Source organism: Nycticebus coucang, unplaced genomic scaffold (genome assembly GCF_027406575.1).
Source record: "Nycticebus coucang isolate mNycCou1 unplaced genomic scaffold, mNycCou1.pri scaffold_44, whole genome shotgun sequence".
NCBI classification, from domain to species: Eukaryota; Metazoa; Chordata; class Mammalia; order Primates; family Lorisidae; genus Nycticebus; species Nycticebus coucang.
The window spans coordinates 133,203-152,672 of NW_026515578.1; the positions used below are offsets into that span (position 1 = coordinate 133,203).

The window sequence follows — 19,470 nt, forward strand, 5'->3', positions numbered from 1 at the left end:
ATTATTAATAAAACAACATGCACAGCATGCTGTTGAACGGTACTATTATGAAGTAGAGAACAATCCACAATGTTATTTTATATGTGTATTGTATATTTAAATTCTGTTTTTCTTCTAACATTATATGTATATACATTAGGTGGATAAATCTGTGAGTAAATCTGTGATATGTCTGTATTTGTTGAACCTAGTGACATCTAGTGCCCTTTGGGTGGTTTTGTGAAGTTTTGGATAATTAGAAGTATTTTTTCATCAAAGGTTAATCATAGATCACAAATATCTCAGTTTTGTGAATATTTTCTTTCATGATATCTAATTTTTTTTTGTTTTTTTTTTTTTTTCCTATCTGGTGTATTCTGCCTCTCTGACATGACAATTTACACATCTATCAGTACAGGTTTTTTTAATTTTTAATTTCTTCCATGTCTAAGATTTACATAGGGATAGGGTTGCGTTACTTTAAAACAGCTTGGCCCTTTCTGCTGTTGCTTTTATAATTTGAGATAATACCCTACACAAGAGGCAAGACCTATTTCATGATTATCTTATGCAGTCTGTGTTTTTCCATCCTTCATTATGAGAATGGACACTTCCTGGCACTATATGAGCACCAGGCTTGGTTTACCTTGATGTTGTTTAGATAATTTTTCTCTTAGTCTCAAATAATTCCTAGCACACATGCACAGTTGACTACTCTGATAAATACCTGAGAGGGGAATCTCCACACATCTCCAGGATTCTTTCACTATACTGCTTTCTCCTCTTCAGTTGCTATCCTGTGATCACTGCCTGCTTTGGTCTTTTCAGACTCTCCTTAACTACAGTTAGGGGAGTCTGGTAGCATGTAGGTCAGGCTTTTTCTTTTTTTTTCTCCAGGTGTGCTTTCCTGAAAACTCTGTTAACGCAGGGATCTGGGGCGTTCCCAAGGCTTCCTTCTCTTGTTTTCTATTTTTCAAAGATCTTTATCTTTGTTGCCTAAATTCTACTGTCTTAATAATAACTGTTTAATGTGTTTTGTCTTTTTTTTTTCACTTTACTTCAAGCTAAATAAGAGCAGAGGTCCTGTCTAGTCTGCAGAGCTCAGCATCACATGTCCGCCACTGTACCCACCGAGTTATATATGTATAATGTGTGAGTGAGTGAATGTGAGAATGTGAAGCCCTTTATATATAAAAACTGTTCCTGTATTCTCTTTCTTTTTTTTCATCCTGATACAGATTCTTTTAACCAATTGGAAATACAAAACACAGCTGTTCCCTGTAAGAGCCATGCAGAACGTAATAAAAATTATTATAAAAAACTTACAGATAATATCAAAGCACTGGAAACTATGATTATTTTTCTAAAAATGAAGCTATCTAAAACGAAAGGAATAAACTTACAGTTATACCATCAAAGATGTGAATGGCAGCAAAAACTCCACAGTTTGAGGTATGAAATCCTAGCTTTAAAGAAACATTTGAACTATTTATTTGGAACTATTTATTTGAAATATTTATTTATTTTTATGTTGGAGAATTTTTGACATTGCTGACATATCATCTGGTATTTAATAGGAGAGAAGTCATCTTAGTCTTCTGCGGTATAAAATTCTTGGAAATAATAAAATAAGTTCTTAATTGTAATTACAATTACTGATAATTAAATGTATATTCTTTTAAATCATAATTCTAATAACTATATTAGAAGTTCACCTTAGGGAAATCTCCATTTATTTAACAAATTGAATTTGGAATTTTAAATATCTGTATTATAATTAATATTGTTATGAACATTTATACACAAGTCTTAATTTTCAAATTATATGCCTTTAACATAGTCTTCAATATAGAATTCTTGGGTTAAAGTAATCTTATGACAATGGCTTTGATCAATATTTTGAAATGGTTCTCAGGAATGTTTATGCAAATTTATAACTCAACCAACAGAGTTTTAATTGGCCTTTTTCAACCCAGAAGAAGTTTCTTCAGGAAATTACATAGTTTGTTTTCATAATGCAGGGAATGAAAAGGAAAATGGAAAGTGACTACTGATTCGCTTGTTGAACATCTCTCCTACACAGATAAAATTAATTTAAACTTTTGTGTTGAAAACATATATTATTCTTCATTGTTTAATTAAATATTAGACCTTGTCTTTCCCCAAAAGGAGTTTCAGAATTGTTTATAATATATACCAGCATCAACAAGTATCTTGAAATTATCCCTCAAAACAGAAACACAGAACACGTGGGTAGCAAATATAAAAATAGCAGTCTGCAATTATGTGTTGTGTGAGAGACATCGGAATGAGTTCTCTTACACTGCCAGTCACTTTCAGGAATGCTTGTGCTGTTTTGTGGGGATGAACATTTCTCTCCAGTGAATTCATAAACTTATTTATAAATGGTAAATTTTGGTTAGTTTACACTCCATGATCTGTCCCAGTTTGGGAGTAATTATGACTATGTAAAAAAGTAATTTTCAACTTATACATTTGAAAATTTTCAATATCCTTTTCAAGAGTAACTAAACTAACAGAAACTTACCAATTAGGAGAATGTTCTTTCACATCGACCTTTCATGTGTACATGTCTTTTGGGAGAAAATGAAGTGAGATATTCAAAACCTTAGAACTAGAAAAAACAAATATTCAAGAAAACAGACATTTTATTAGATAATCAATGAATAGATGAAGAGGCAGGTCTCAAAATGAACTTTTCGCTAACAAAATGAATTTTAAGTTAAGTATAATTAACTGCAGAGTCACACTAAAAGAAATGGAAGAGATGAGAAAAAATGATTCTGTAGCATTTGAACAAATTAAGGAAAAGTTAACAAGAGAAATAGAGCAACATAGAAAAGAAGTTGCGATAAAAGAAGAATTGGAACACAGACTGAGAGCCCAAAATGTGGAGTTGGGGACCCTTAGAAATAATCTGGAGGTAAATTAATCTTTGGTTAACATCACATTTATTATTTTACTTCATCATTATTAGTTGTGATGTCTCTTTGGTTCAATGCTTATTATTTAGTTATAAAACAAACCAAAATCTTGCCTTAAAAATTAATTATGATATTTATAGCTAAAGTTGTTTATTATAAATCTTGGCATCCAAGTAGTACCTTATTTCAATACAAAGAATTTTTGAAAATAATATACCATAATATATACTTAATGATGACTTATTAGGTGTTTTGTTCCTAGTAAAATAGTTCAGTGATTTTTCCCCTATTTCACATTTATTACAACTTCAAACATTATGAAGAGGAAAGAAACAAAATGTATTGTAATCTAAAGTAATCTCATGATTTTCTAAGAAGACCACTGCAAATTTTATCTTATTTGTCATTTGTGTTTTGAAATACAAGGCTTATTTTGCATTTATCTATTTATTCCAGAGAGGTAACTGTGATTTGGTAGATGAGCCTCATGGGTTAGGATCAGAAGACTGAGGAAAATCCTACAAGGGGCTTATACGTTTAATCTCTCCTTTTCAGAATTGTGATCAGTAACTGAGTTAATTGATATATAGAGAAATGCTTTGCACAATGCCTAGATTTGTCATTTATCAATAGATATAATTGTTATAACTTAGGATAAAAATGTTAGAAGAGTAGAATATCTATAGAATGCTCTCAGAAAAAAACTTAAAGAACATTGGCAAATTTTGCCTGTTCTAGTGTAGGCAGAGCTGAGGCTCCTACTATGGAGGGGGATGTAGGTTAGACACCAGAGTGTGCACCCAACTTTCTAGTGTGTCACAGTTATTAGAGTTTTGTGCATTTGGATTTGTTGTCATTCAAAGAAAGCCTTTTCCAATTTGGAGATTCATAAAAATTCTTTACTGATTTCTTTTTTGCTTTCACAGATTCATTGCATTCATGTAAATTTTTGAACTTTCAAGAATTTATGCTCTATAAGGTTTGAGGTTTGGATCCAGCTTCTTTGCCCAGTTAGCTGCTTTTTACAACACTTTCGTTTCATAAGTGTGCATGTTATTATTTACTTTCTGGGGAAATCGTGATATATTATTTTATTGAGTGATAGCTAAAAGTTTCCTTTCTTTTACTTAGAATTGTCAAAGGCGTGAACATGAAAGAGATCTCCTGAACAAAGAAATTGTCAGACTAAAATTGATAGTAGAAAGAATGAAAATGAACAATGAGGAGATAGACAAGAAACACTTGCGGGACTTGGAAATCATCAAAGACGAGACTGATGATCTTCAAAATGCTGTAAAGCTCAGTGAAGAAAGGTTAATGAAAGTAACAGCCCAGTATAGTGGCCAGCTCAACATACTACGAGACGAGAATAAAGTGCTACAAGCCAAACTGAAGGAAGCGAAAGAAAACCAGGAAAAACTAGAAGCAGAACTTGAATCCCACCGTCTCAGACTGGCAGATGCTAACCATGAGCGTCACCAAAGTCAGGTCTCCCAAAGAGACCTTGCCTTCATTGTCCAGAGAACAAAAGAAGAATGGTCTGGTACACTGGAATATATGAACTCTCGTGCCGAAACCCTTTTCCAACAACTTTGTGATGCAGAAGAGAAATTCAGTTGCCTGCAAGCTGAGTTTTGTCACATGAAAGATGCTCTTCGAGAGAAGACTTTTGCTCTAGAAGGTGCACAGAGAGACCTGATGGAAGCACAGTTTGAAAAACAGAACATTCAACTTAAGTATCAAAGTGAACAAAGAACAGTGAGTATGTACATTGTAAAGCAGGAGTCTTTAGAGCAGAGACTGTCCGGACTGCAGTGTAAAACTATGTCACTTCAACAACAGCTGGATGATGTTCACAAGGATTCTGCAGATAAAGAGAAGGCAAAACACACCAGAGACAGCCCATGTGCTGCAGTGGTGAAGGCTCTTGAAGTAGGGCATGAAAAGTACAGTCTGCTTTTGGAAGAGAAAAACAAGAAGTTGCTTGATGAATGCAATCACTTAAAAGAAAGGCAGTACCAATATAAAAAAGAGAAAGTGAAAAGAGAAGTAAGTATCAAGAAATAAACATTTTTCAAACTTCCAAAAAGAAAAGTGAAGTGGTATTTGTAGTGACTAAGCATCGTATCTGGTTGAATGTGAGAATATCTAGATCTATATTTGTGATATCAGCCTAGAAACATACCTTGTTTCCACAAATAAAAGTTAGTACTGAGAGATGTTTTACTTTGAGTAAAGACAGTGTGTCACAACATTTTAAGAGTTTAAGTTATAAATTGTTAATAGACATAGAGTAAAAATGCTGAAATCATAATTTTAGTGTCTTTATGTTGCCTCATTTTAAGACAGAGCCGAAGCAGAAAAAAGTGAGTAGGAAGCTGAGTAGGGGTAGGAGTTGCAGGAGTTGTGATTAGGGAGGGAGGTGGAGGCCAGTTTACTTAGGGCCTGCAGGAGCCATTGGAATTTTACTTTTATTCTAAAATAGGGATTATTGGGAGAGTTTGAGCAGAGGATTGAATTTGTGAGAAACTTTGAGGCTGATCTGAGCTTCTAATGAAAAAGAAAGAAACCATTTTACAGGGTAGAATTTGCCACCACTATCCCATCCACATGCATATGAATCTTTTGTTATGCATTTCACATTCCTTTTAAGCCTTCAGTTGGTCCTTATGCATTTCACATTCATGAGGGGAGGAATGAATAGAGGACTGAATCTGTTGTCTGAGCAGTAGAATACTGACTTGGCGGGGAGGTAGCACTTTCCTTAGTGTCCTTAGCCAAATTTAGTGGTCAACAGGAATGTGTACACAGGAGGAAAAGAAGGTGAGTCAATGCAATGTATGTGATGATAATCTTCAAGGTATATATGTTAAAGTTAAATATTATTAACACATCCTAATAATAAAGTGTTTATAATATCTGCAACAAAAATATCTTACCAGGCAGTTTTGAGACAACTTCGCCAAGAACTGTGTGATACCATGCAAAAACTATCCAGATCGGAGACGTTACTAGAAACTACATCACGTTGTCACATTCATTTAGAAGATGAGACCCAACATTCAATGAGAAAAATAAGTCAGATGACAAACCAAGTATGTACGAAATTAACATGCCACCAGTTAATCTAGAGCTGATCCAATAACATAAAGTGTTTTAGAATACTAGCTGCAGGTGACAGTTTTCTTTTTATATTTTCATTATGAGTAGTTTTGTACAATTTTATTATCTTTATCATGTACTTATTTCTTAAATTCTGACTTTCATTCTTCCACTTTTCCTTAAAATTACTTAGAAATATACCATATTTTCTTATAATATATGCCCTTAGGAAAGTCGAGGATTATGCATCATTTTTCACAGAAGTTGTGAGACATTTTTCCTGTTAAGCAGTAGTTTTCAGTGATTTCTCTATTGCCATTGTGAGGCAAGCCAGATTAAATCAGGGTAATGTCTAATGAAATGTTCCAGAACATATCTTCAATTTTGTGAATGGATACAAAATCTGTGTATACTTATTTCACGGATTTCAGGTTAACTCATAGAGAAAGGCCTTTATATTCTTGTCTAAAATGAAAATGCTGCTCGGGAGGCTGAGGCAAGAGAATCGCTTAAGTCCAGAAGTTGGAGGTTGCTGTGAGCTGTGTGAGGCCACGGCACTCTACAGAGGGCCATAAAGTGAGACTCTGTCTCTAAAAAAAAAATAATAAATAAATAAATAAAATGAAAATGTTTTAGGTTAATTTATAAACTCTTTGCAAAGTTAATTGCCTTCATTTCCATTTCACTTTAATTATATTGTAAAAGCACAGAAATATTCAGGTCTTGGATAGGAGGTACATCCAAAATAAAGAATTAAGAAAATTATCCAGATCCTGCCATTGGATTTTTAAAAGCAAATGTATTGAGGTCTCATTCACATACCATGCAGTTCACCACTTAATGTCTCTTAGTATATTCACAGGGTTGTGGAACCATCATCACAATCAATTTCAGAACATTTGCATCAATGTGAAAAGAAACCCCACATCTTATAACCATAACCTCCATCCTAATCTTATCCCTCCACTTTCCCCAGGCCTGGGCAACCACCATCTACCTTTATCTCCATAGATTTGCTTATCTAGACAGTTCATTTTTGGGGTGGCGGGGTGGCGGTGTGGGGGGGGAGGGAGACTTTATCAATCAAATTTTATTTTATTTTTTTCCAAGGGACATATTATACATCCTCACAATGTGCACAATAGGTGAGATCTTGCCTCGTGCCCTCCCTCACTCTGCCAAACGTTCCCCACCCCGCTTCACTCTACCCACAAACTGGACTATAAGAGTGTTTTATTGTTCTTATGAGCATGTAATTGTTTATATATTGATTTCATATAGGTATGGACGTATGGATTTCATATTGGATATTTATTTTTCTATTCTTATGGTACTTTACTAAAAAGAATGTATTTCAATTCCATCCAGGTAAATGTAAAAGATATAAAGTCTCCATCTTTTTAATGGCTGAATAATATCCCATGGTATACATATACCACAGTTTGTTGATCCATTCATAGGTTGATGGACACTTAGGTTGCTCCCATGACTGGGCAATTATGAATTGAGTCACAGTAAACACTCTAGCGCAAATGTCTTTGTGGTAAAATGATTTTTGTTATTCTTGATAGATACCTAGTAATGGGATTGCAGCGTCAAAATGGTAGGTCTACTTTTAGATTTTTGAGGATCCTCCATACTTCTCTCCAAAAAGGCTGTATTATTTTGCAATCCCACCAGCATGGTAGAAGCATCCCTTCTCTCCATATCCACAATAGCATCTGTAGTTCTGGGATTGCTGGGGTTAGGTGATATCTTAGAGTGGTTTTGATTTGCATTTCACTGGTGATTAAAAGACAATGAGCATTTTTTCAAGTGTTTGATGGACATTCGTCTGTCATCCTCAGAGAAGTTTCTGTTCAAATCTCTTGCCCACTTATAGAGAGGGTTGTTTATACTTTCTAATGGTTCAATTTGAGTTCTGTGTACGTTCTAGTTATCAGGCCTTTGTCAGATTCATAACCTGCAAAAACTTTCTCCCATTTGAAGGCTGGCTGTTGGTTTCATTTGCGATAGCCTTAGGTGTGCAAAAGCTTTTAAGCTCGATCAAGTCCCAGGTATTGATTTTTGGTGTTGCTGTAATTGCTAAGAGGGTCTGTCTCACAAAGTTTTTTCCCAGGCCAATGTATTCAAGTGTTTTCCCCCACTCTTTCCTAGAATTTTTATTGTTTTGTGTCTTATAATTAAATCTTTCATCTACGAAGAATCAATTTTTTGTCAATGGTGAGAGGTGCAGGTCCAGTTTCAGTCTTCTACATGTGGATAACCAGTTCTTCCAGCACCATTTGTTAAATAAGGATCTTTTTCCTCATTGCATGCTCTTTGTAGGCTTTTCAAAGATTAAATGGCGATATGTGGCTAGGTTCATCTCTAAACTCTCTATCCAATTTCATAGATCTACATCTTTATTTTTGTGCCAGTACCATGCTGTTTTGTAGACAGTTCTTATAAATGGAGCCATATACTACTTAGTCCTTTGTGACTGGATTCTTTCACAAAGCGTGTTTTCAGGATGAATCCATGTTGTAGTTTGGATCAATACTTCATTTCTTTTCATGGTCTGGTACTGTTCTATTGTGTGGTCCTACTGGTGATCGATTCTTCACTTGCTGGACCTTTAGGTTTGTTTCTACTTTTTGCCACCAATGCATCATAGTCCCATGAACATTAATTTAAATGATATCAAGCGGACGTGTTTTTATTTCCCTGCCATTGACTATCATCCTCAGTTAGTTAGCAGATTTGACCATCTCTCTGCCTTGCTCATGCTGTGCTTCCCGCTTTTTTAGCTTCTGATCATCTAACCTCATTCAGACCTGAGCACAATTTTTCTTTCTTCATGAAACTTTCTCTGAGTGTTCTGACTTTCGTTGACTTTATTCTTTAGTACTTGTTATCTAATCTGTGCAGAATAAGTTAGTCCTTCATTTTGCATTGCTTTTTTTAATTTTTTTATTATTAAATCATAGCTGTGTACATTTGTGCAATCAAGGGGTACAATGTGCTGGTTTCATATACAATCTGAAATATTCTCATCAAACTGTTCAACATAGCCTTCATCGCATTTTCATGCTTATTGTATGTAGACATTTGTATTCTACCTTTAGTAAGTTTCTCCTGTACCCATTCTAAGATGCACCGTGATGTGGCCCCAGCCCTTACCCTCCGTCCACCATAACCTCCCCTCTCCCTTCCCTTCCCTTGGTCCTTTCCCCATATTCTTGAGCTATAGTTAGGTTATAGCCTTCATATGAAAGCTATAAATTAGCTTTATAGTAGGGATGAGTACATTGGATACTTTTTCTTCCATTCTTGAGATACTTTGCTAAGAAGAATATGTTCCAGCTCCATCCATGTAAACATGAAAGAGGTAAAGTCTCCATCTTTCTATAAGGCTGCATAATATTCCATGGTATACATGTACCACAATTTGCTAGTCCATTCGTGGGTTGATGGGCACTTGGGCTTCTTCCATGACTTAGCAATTATGAATTGGGCTGCAATAAACATCCTGGTACAGATGTTTTTGTTATATTGTCATTTTTGGTCTTCTGGGTATATACCTAGTAAAGGAATTATAGGATCGAATGGCAGGTCTATTTTTAGATCTCTAAGTATTCTCCAAACATCCTTCCAAAGGGAACATATTAGTGTGCATTCCCACCAGCAGTGTAGAATTGTGCTCTTTTCTCCACATCCATGCGAAGATCTCTGGTTTGGGGATTTTGTTATGTGGGCTACTCTTACTCAGGTTAGGTGATATCTCAAAGTAGTTTTGATTGGCATTTCTCTGATGATTAAGAATGATGAGCTTTTCTTCATGTGTCTGTATTCCGTGTGTCTGTCTTCTTTAGAGAAGTTTCTCTTCAAGTTCTTTGCCCACCCTGTGATTGGATCACTTGTTCTTTTCTTGCTAATACGTTTGAGTTCTCTGTGGATTCTGGTTATTAAACCTTTATCGGAGGTATAACCTGCAAATATTTTCTCCCATTCTGAGGGCTTTTATTTTTTCATGAAGAGTCATCTTGTTCAATTATAAATTTGCTTAAGGTGAGAATAATATCTAAGTTGTATATAAAACGAGCACATTGTACCCTATAATTGCATTAATGTACACAGCTATGATTTAATAGCAAAAGTTGATACGCCTATAAGTTATCCTTATATAAATTGAAAATGTTTTAGATTAACATTTGTTAGTATATAATTAAATACTTTATACTATACTGATAATTGATATAATAAAATTTTATTCTAAATATATTTTAAGCAATAAAATATAAAATTGGAACTTTTTTATTAAAAAAACAGAAAAAAACTCTTTCTTGCTATTGTTACTAATTTTCTCTATTTGGGATATATATTTCAGTAACTTTTCCCAAGTTATTTTATAATTAATAGATGGTATTTAACAGAATTTAGTGAAAAGTATTTTGTAAATATGTCTAGCTGTGATTTATCCATTGCAATATCTTCCCAATGAAGTTTGTAATTGGGGAATTAAGGAAATTATATGGAAAGAAGGTGAAGGGGAGTCTCAGGGAAACTTGCCCTTTTCCCCTAGGTTGATGTGCTGAAAAGATCAACTCACAGTTAGAGTAGATTAATAAGAGAAAGGTTTATTTCCAAATACCATGCACATGGGGGGTATGAATGATTGCCCAATGTTTCAGTGATAGTCAGTGGCTTTTAAAGATGCCTTTTAGAAGGGAGGGGGGAGATAAACTGTAAAATATATGTGTAGCAAGTGGTTGCGAGGGATGATGGGTAGATGGAGGGAAACAGACTGAGTTGCAGTTTAACCTGAGAGACAGGTCTCAGTGCTTCAAAGGACATTAGGGCCAGGCCTATGTGATAAGGACTCCAGCAGCCCCTTTTCTGATTCTAAATCAAGTTATTCAGGTTTTATAGAGGAGAGACTAGTGCATTCTAATCAAAAATGGCCTTTTCATTGAAAATATTCTCTATACCAAGGAATTATATTTTGATTTCCTTATCTCCTTCAAAGATATACATCTGGAAAGTACTCTATGTCTTTGCTTATCTCCTCATGTAATCTTATTTAATATTGATAAAGTTTGAAATATTTCCTGTAGTTCTTTCTTATTGTTCTTTGCTGTTTCAACAGTAGCAAGAAAATATTTTTCTGTTTTTTGTTTTTTTCTTTGTTTGTTTTAATGAGTTAGGGCCAAACCAGTCTGCTTCTTTCCTGATAATACTAATTTAATTTCCAAGGAAAGTGTTCAACCAAATAAATAAGTGAATGTAGATGCAACCAGCAGGAAAAAAAATATATTCATATCATTCTCACTATAGAAAAAAAAATTAAATTAGTACTCCTTCATTACAAAGTCAGAATTGGGACTTGTAGATTGATAATTGCCTTTCCAACTGAAAAGCTCTGGCCTTTCTGATCTACCACAGCACATGACCTTAACTTGATCATCAGAGTGCTTGCTAGTGCAGCCCATCATATCCAGTTGCTGGGAATGAAGTGATCAAGGCACCTTGATTTATCAATGGAGTACAGTGTTTTCAGGTTGAGGCTATTGCCTGGGGTCATGTAAGTTCCATACAACTCACTCCAGAAGATGCTCTGTGCACTGCAGTGCATGGTCATCCATCCCACTGATTGCTATGGAGACAAGTAAGCCATGAATTCTTATGAGTGGACAAAAACACTGCTGGCTACTGGAGTTGGTGACTGTTATCTACAGAATTTGGGACTGTTGTGGGCATCATGCTATGCATTTATTGCCCATTTCAGTAGTGTGGAGATAGTTGAGTGCAGCTGTCGGGGACCATTTTCATTGGCATGTCACCTGCCTAAACTATAAAATTAGAACATAAAATACAACAAGATGTTAATAGTAAATATTATATGCCACTCACCATGTGCCTCACGTTTTTCTAAGTGCATTATGTGTATTCCCCAGTTCAGTCTTCCCAACATCCACATGAGGAAATCAGTGCTATTCTGTCCATGTTGTAGATCAAGAAACCAAGTTGCTAATTTGCTAAAGGTCATACAGCTAGTACTGGTGGAGCCAGTACTCAAACCCAGATCTTTTGGCCTCTGTAAAGGTCCACCTCTCGAACTATTCCATGAGACATCTGGTTGTCATCTGAAGCATACACACAACTGAGATGTGAGAGAAAAAGGAAAACCTGGTCCCCTTGCTCTGTGGGAAGCTGAAGGGTGCTGTCCCCCGTGTAGCAGTGCACAAAGTTCTAGCCTTTTCTCTATTTTCCCTGTAAATTGGCTCAGAGACTACAATGTGTCTATGAATATGGATAGTTAGCATTTACCAACTTGTGCCTGTCTACTTGCTCATGTTCACAAAAAGAAAAAAAATAAAATAAACATCTGGTCACGATGGTTAGTAAAACATAGCTTTGACGTGACTGGGTAGGTTAAGTGGTAATTTTAACATCATGGCCTCTCCTTTGTCATGTTTAATTGCAAAGTTTAATAGTCATCCTCACAGTTTAAGGCGACACATTTAGATTAAATTCTCTCCTAGTGAAAACTTAAGCCTTGCGACTTAACTTTGGGGTTGACATTCTCTGTTGTACTTTTCTTCCCATTTATTTTTAAAAGTCTTTTTCCTTTTCCTAAAAGAAAAGATGATGGTGAGTGTTAGATGCTGAAAGTATATAAGTTGCCTTGTTACAATAAAATTAAATGTGAATAAAATAAAATAATAAAAGTTGATGTTGTGATCTTAGAATACAAAATATACATGCTTATCATAATGTAATCTTCTCTTTCCCCATTTTATCAATTTTATAAATTTGAGTATTTATCTCATACAATATAGTTTGTAAAATTAAGAATAGTGTATTTATTGAGTATTTAATAGTATTTATGTAATACAATATAATTTGTAAAATTAATAATAATACAATATAATTTGTAAAACCAAGAATAATGTTGTGTTTTCATCCTATAACAGAAGTAGATAACCTTCTCTGTGAAGGGCCAAATAGTATATTTTAGGTTTTATGATCCAGAAGATTCCTGTTGCAACAGCTCCACTGTGCAGTGATGGCAGAAAAGTATCTATAAATAATATGCAGAATGAAGGGGTGTGTCAGGGTTCCAATGAAATTTAGCTAAAAAATCTCTTCAGGTGATGAGCAGATTTGTACTAGATCATTATTATTTTTAATGCAAATAGTGTGTTAGTCTAAAAACCTTGTTTTCTATATGCTACATTTTTTAGCTGTCCATCCAGTGAGGGAAATGTGGGTCATTTCCAAGTGTAAACATTTTTCTAATCTTTGTTTTAGTTTCAAGAAGTAGAGGATCAACTCGAAGAGGAAGGACACCGTGCCAAGAAGATGCTAGACCAATGGAAAAAGTATGCTTTCAAGCAGCAAAAAAGAAAAATAAAAAGACTTGAGTATTATAAAGAAAATAAGTGTTACAGTTTGAGACTAGTGCTAGTTGTAATAGTAACTATATCTGTGTGAATCTTAGGAAAATTTTCAGCTTTAAGCTATTTTGAAATGCATATTTTTTTTTACTTTGTTTCTAAATTTTGCACATTATGCATGGACATTGCTAGAAAAATGATATAGTTGCTTAATCATCTACTTTTCAAATATCTAAGGATTCACATAAACATACCTTCAAGTGTTTGTTCAAAAATTGCATGATATTTAAAAAAATTATCTGACATTAATTATTTTAAAAATTATATTTTAGGATCAAAATGGCAAATTCCAAATTAAAACTTACTGTCAAAGACCAAGCCGAAAAACTCAACCAGTATGAGAAAGACTTGTCAAGTGCAAGTTTCGTAAGTTAATCTCTTATTTTAGTTCTGTGGCAGAAGAGGCCGAGTGTATCTTACTCAAAATGCTTTGGACTAGAAATGTTTTGGATTGTGGAATATTTGTACATGCATATTGAAATATCTTGGGAAGGGAATTCAAGTCTAAACCCAAATTTATTTGTAATATATACACCATATTCACACACCCTGAAGATAATTTTATGTAATGTTTTATAATTTTGTGCATGAAGCAAAGATGTTTTCACTGCAACATGGCACATGAAGTCAGATGTCAAATTTTCCATTTGGAATGTCATTTTGACCGTAAAAGTGATTAGGATTTGGGGGCATTTTGGATTTTAGGTTCTAATATTAAGATGCTCAACCTGTAGTACAGATGCTTACTGACTTTCAATGGGGTTATATCCCAATAAACCCATCCTCACTTAGCCTAGCCTACCTGGAACATGTTCAGAGCACTTACATTAGCCTTCAGTTGAAAAAATAATCTAGTTGGGCGGCGCCTGTGGCTCAAGGAGTAAGGCGCCGGTCCCATATGCCTGAGGTGGTGGGTTCAAACCCAGCCCCGGCCAAAAAAAAAAAATAATAATAATCTAGTATAAGTCTGTCTATAATAAAGCATTGTATGTAACTCATACCACATATTGCTAGCCTGGGAAGGATCATGAATCAAAATTCAACATACATTGAAATTGGGGTGTTTCATTTTAAAGTCAAAAAAATTAAGGTGGCCATCATCATTATGTCAAACTTGCAAGGGCTTCACATCATTATGGAGTCAAACAATAGGAAGTTGGAGGATCCCAAATCAGGGACAACCTGCGTATAAGAATATGGTAGACAATATGAAAAACGTCTCTGATAAAAATATCTATCCCCTTCATAGTGATAGTACTTATTGCAAGTAGTGCCTGTCCCCTTGACTTTACAAAAGAAATTGACTTAATTCCTAAAATTAATGATTTGGGTAGTAAGATTTTAATAAAAACATTGTCATAGCCCAAGAATAATATTTTTATGTATACCACATTTCATTTATCCATTAATCCATTGGTGGACATTTTGTTTTTCCAAGTGTAAATTATTTTTAATCTTTTGTTTTAGGTGCAGAAATCTCTGGAAGATCAGTTAGCAGAGACTATAAAATGTAAAAGGATGATGGAAGACCGCATGCAAAGGTACAGTTAAAAGCAGCACACAAAATAACTTGAGTATTCATAAAGCAAATAGCAGTGTAATATGAGATTGTATCTGTTCAGATAATAAGTATGTTTGTGTGAAGCCAAGGAAAGTTTCAACTTTAAGCTATTTTGAAATGCATGCCTTTGTATATTTTTTCAAAATTTTATACATTTTCCAAAAATACACCTAGAAAAATACCTTTGCCAAATCATCTGCTTTGTTAATCTTTGAGAAATTCTCTAATTATGCCTTTAGATATTTGTTCACAAGCTTTATGGCATTTTAAAAATTTATCTGTGATAAGAATTATTTTATAATATGTATTTTAGCCTTGAAAAAGAAAATTCAAAAATGAAAGTAAACTTTGGAAAGGCACTGGACTGCATTGAGAAGTACGTGTCATCTGCAAGTTCAGTAAGTCAATCTCTTACTTTCTATCATACTTAAAAGGAACTTTTTTTCTCTACTAGTACAGGCTGTACATTCTGCACCCCAAATGCCCAGAAGTATTTCAGATTTTAGAATTTTTATATATACACAATAAAATATCTTGAGGATGGGATCCAAGTCTAAACACAATATTCATTAATGCGTCATGAACAACTTATGCACAAAGCCCGAATGTAACTTGATATAATATTTTTAAGTACTAAATTTTGCATGAAACAAAGATGTGTGTTTTCAATGAAACCTGTCACATGAATTCAGATGTGTAATTTTCCACTTGTGCTGTCATCTTTATATGTAAGATGAATAACATTTTGAAGCATTTTGGATTTCAGGTTTGGAGATTTCAGGATAGATGCTCATCCAGGAGCACAGGGAAGGGCCTAGTCAGTGCCTGCAGGTAGTGCTGAGAGGTAAAGCAAACTAAAACTCAAAGATATGGCCTTGATGGCCCTCTTTTTTAATTGGAAGTGTAGGATTGTAAAAGATTTTAGTTTAAAAAAGTGATGAAAAATAGATCTCTGGATGAGACCTTGTATTAAGGAATATTAATACACAGTCATGCCATGGAATCCCAGCACTTTATGAGGCCAAAGTAAAAAGGCCAAGGCAAAAAGATCACCTGAAGCCTGGGCCTATCTCTACAAAAACTATAAACCAATTAGCCCATCATGGTGAACTGTAGTCCTAGCTCCTTGGAGGCCCAGTCAGGTGAATCACTTGAGCCCAGGAATTAGAGACTTCATCAAGCTGTGATGGTAGCACTGTACTTGATCTTGGGTGACAAAGTTATACCTAGTCTCAAAAAAAAAAAAAATAGAGTTCAAAGCAAGGGGAGAAACAGGATGATAGAAAAGCTGTAAGAGGTGATTCATGCCTGTAATCTAAGCACTGTAGAAGGCTTGAAACCAGGAGCTGTAGACAAGCCTAGGTAATGTGAGAACAAAAAGAAAGAAAGAGAGAGAAGAAAGAAAGAGAAGAAAGAAATGAAGAAAGAAAGGTAGGAAGGATGGAAGGAAGGAAGGGAGGGAGGGAAGGGAAAGAGAGAAAATGAAAAAAAGAAAAGAAAAAAGAGAGAGAGAGGAGAGAGAGACATAGGAAGAAAGGAGGGAGGGAAGGAAGGAAGGAAAGAAGAAAGGAAGTAAGGAGGAAGGAAGGAAGGAGGGAGGGAGGGAAGGAAGGAAGGAGAGAAGGAAGGAAGGAAGGACGTGCAGGTGGTGCTGAGAGGTAAAGCTAACTAAGACTGAAAGATATGGCCTTGATGACCCTCTTTTTTAATTGAGGAAGGAAGGGAGGGAGAGAGGGAGTAAGGAAGGAAAAGGAAAGAAAGAAAGAAAAAATAATTATCCAGGTGTGGGTGTGGTGATGCTTCCCTATAGTCCCAGCTATTCAAGAGGCTGCAGTGAGAAAGTAACATGAGCCTTCATATTAGAGGTTGCAATGAGCTATGATCATGGCATTGTACTGAGTCAGAGCAAGACCCTGGCTCAAGTAAAAGAAAATTTAAAACAGAAATAAATAAAATTTAAAATAGAAAATAAAAATAAATGAAAAGCTGCAAGAAACAGGGAAAAGGCATGTTTATTATAGAGAAGTCTTAAACTTTGTGGGGGTTTGTTTTGTTTTGTTTTTGAGTTTGTTAGGGAAAGTCCCTATTATAATTGTTTCTCACTCTGGGGAGATGTGCCCTATGTTCTTACATGTGCCCATTAGGTGGGACCACACTGATCCCCTTCCCTTCTCCCCCTTTTTCCTCCCCCCTTAGCTCAACTGGAGTTAAATTGACTTTTTGTTTTGTGGGGGCATGTATTAGTTGGTCTACCAGCTTCATATTACTGTTGAATCCATTGGATACTTGCTTTTCCATTCTTGTGATACTTTACTAAAAAGAATGTTTTCTAACTATCCAGATGTACATTCTGCATCTTTTTATGGCTAAGTAGTATTTCATAGTATACATATACCACAGTTTGTTAATCCATTCATGAGTTGGTGGGCACTAGGGTAGTTTCCACATCTTGGTGATTGTAAACTGAGCAGCAATAATCAAATGCAGATGTCTTTATGATAAGGTGCCATTTTTTTCTTCTGGGTAGATGCCTAGTAGTGGCATTGTGGGATCAAATGGGAGGTATAATTTGAGTTCTTTGAGGACTCTCCCTACTTATTTCCAAAGAGACTCTATTAGTTTGCAATCTCAACAACAGTGTAAAGATGTTCACTTTTCTCCACATTTGCACAAGCATCTCATTTGGGACCCTGTGATGTAAGCTATTCTGAGTGGGGTTAAGTGATATCTAAAAATGATTTTGATTGTATTTCTGTGATGATTAAGACCATTTTTTTCATGTTTGTTAGCCATTCATTTGTCTTCTTCATAGGTTGTGTTCATGACTCTTGCCCAGTGATAGATGGGATTGTTTATTCTTTTTATGTTGATTAATCTGAATTCCCTGTGGATTCTAATTATCAACCCTTTGTCAGATTAATAACCTGCAAATATCTTTTCCCATTCCAAAGGTTCTTTATTTGCTTTAGTTTTTTTTTATTTTTATTAAATCATAGCTGTGTACATTAGTATGATCATGGGGCACCATAAACTTGGTTCGTAGACCGTTTGACACATTTTCATTACACTAGTTAACATAGCTTTTGTGGCATTCTCTTAGTTATTTGGCTAAGACCTTTACATTCCACTTTTACTAGGATTCACATATTCCCTTGAAGATTACTCAATCTGTTCCAAAAGGTAGAAAAAGAAGGAAGACTACCCAACACGTTCTATGAAGCAAACATCACCCTGATCCCCAAACCAGGAAAAGACCCAACAAGAAAAGAAAATTGTAGACCAATATCACTAATGAATATAGATGCAAAAATATTCAACAAGATCCTAACAAACAGAATCCAGCAACATATCAAACAAATCATACATCATGACCAAATCGGTTTTATCCCAGGGTCTCAGGCTGGTTCAATATACGTTAATCTATAAATGTAATTCAGCACATAAACAAATTAAAAAACAAAGACCATATGATTCTCTCAATCGATGCAGAAAAAGCTTTTGATAACATCCAACATCCCTTCATGATCAGAACACTTGAGAAAATTGGTATAGAAGGGACATTTCTTAAACTAATAGAGGCCATATACAGCAAACCCACAGCCAATATCATATTGAATGGAGTTAAATTGGAATAATTTCCACTCAGATCTGGAACCAGACAAGGCTGTCCATTGTCTCCATTGCTCTTTAACATTGTAATGGAAGTAGGCTCAGTGCCTGTGGCTCAAGCGGCTAAGGTGCCAGCCACATACACCTGAGCTGGCAGGTTCAAATCCAAAGCAGAGGCCCACCAAACAACAATGACAACTACAACCAAAAAATAGCCAGGTGTTGTGGCCAGCACCTGTGGTCCCAGCTACTTGGGAGGCAGAGGCAGGAGAATCGCTTAAACCCAGGAGTTAGAGGTTGCTGTGAGCTGTGATGCCATTACACTCTACCCAGGGCGACAGCTTAAGACTCCATCTCAAAAAAAAAAAAAAAAAAACATTGTAATGGAAGTTTTAGCCAGCAAAATTAGGGAAGAAAAGGCGATCAAGGGTATCCACATAGGGTCAGAAGAGATCAAACTTTCACTCTTCGCAGATGATATGATTGTATATCTGGAAAATACTAGGGACTCTACTACAAAACTCTTAGAGGTGATCAAGGAATACAGCAGCGTCTCACGTTACAAAATCAACATTCATAAATCAGTAGCCTTTATATATACCTACAATCGTCAAGTTGAAAAAACAATTAAGGACTCTATTCCATTCACAGTAGTGCCAAAGAAGATGAAATACTTTGGAGTTTATCTAACAAAGGACGTGAAAGATCTATATAAAAAGAATTATGAAACTCTAAAAAAAGAGATAGCTGAGAATGTTAACAAATGGAAAAATATACCATGCCATGGTTGGGAAGAATCAACATTGTTAAAATGTCCATATTACCCAAAGCAATA

At 35.1% G+C, this 19,470-nt stretch overlaps 1 protein-coding gene across 1 annotated transcript; it reads left to right on the top strand.

Moving 5' to 3' along the window:
• The first annotated feature begins 4,136 nt into the window (after positions 1 to 4,136).
• Positions 4,137 to 15,844, top strand: LOC128579299 (ankyrin repeat domain-containing protein 26-like). The gene is made up of 6 exons (XM_053581452.1): positions 4,137 to 4,973; positions 5,867 to 6,019; positions 13,320 to 13,390; positions 13,738 to 13,831; positions 14,933 to 15,006; positions 15,793 to 15,844. The coding sequence occupies exons 1-6, from the start codon at positions 4,137 to 4,139 to the stop codon at positions 15,842 to 15,844; spliced, it is 1,281 nt and encodes a 426-aa protein (XP_053437427.1).
• Positions 15,845 to 19,470: the final 3,626 nt, after the last annotated feature.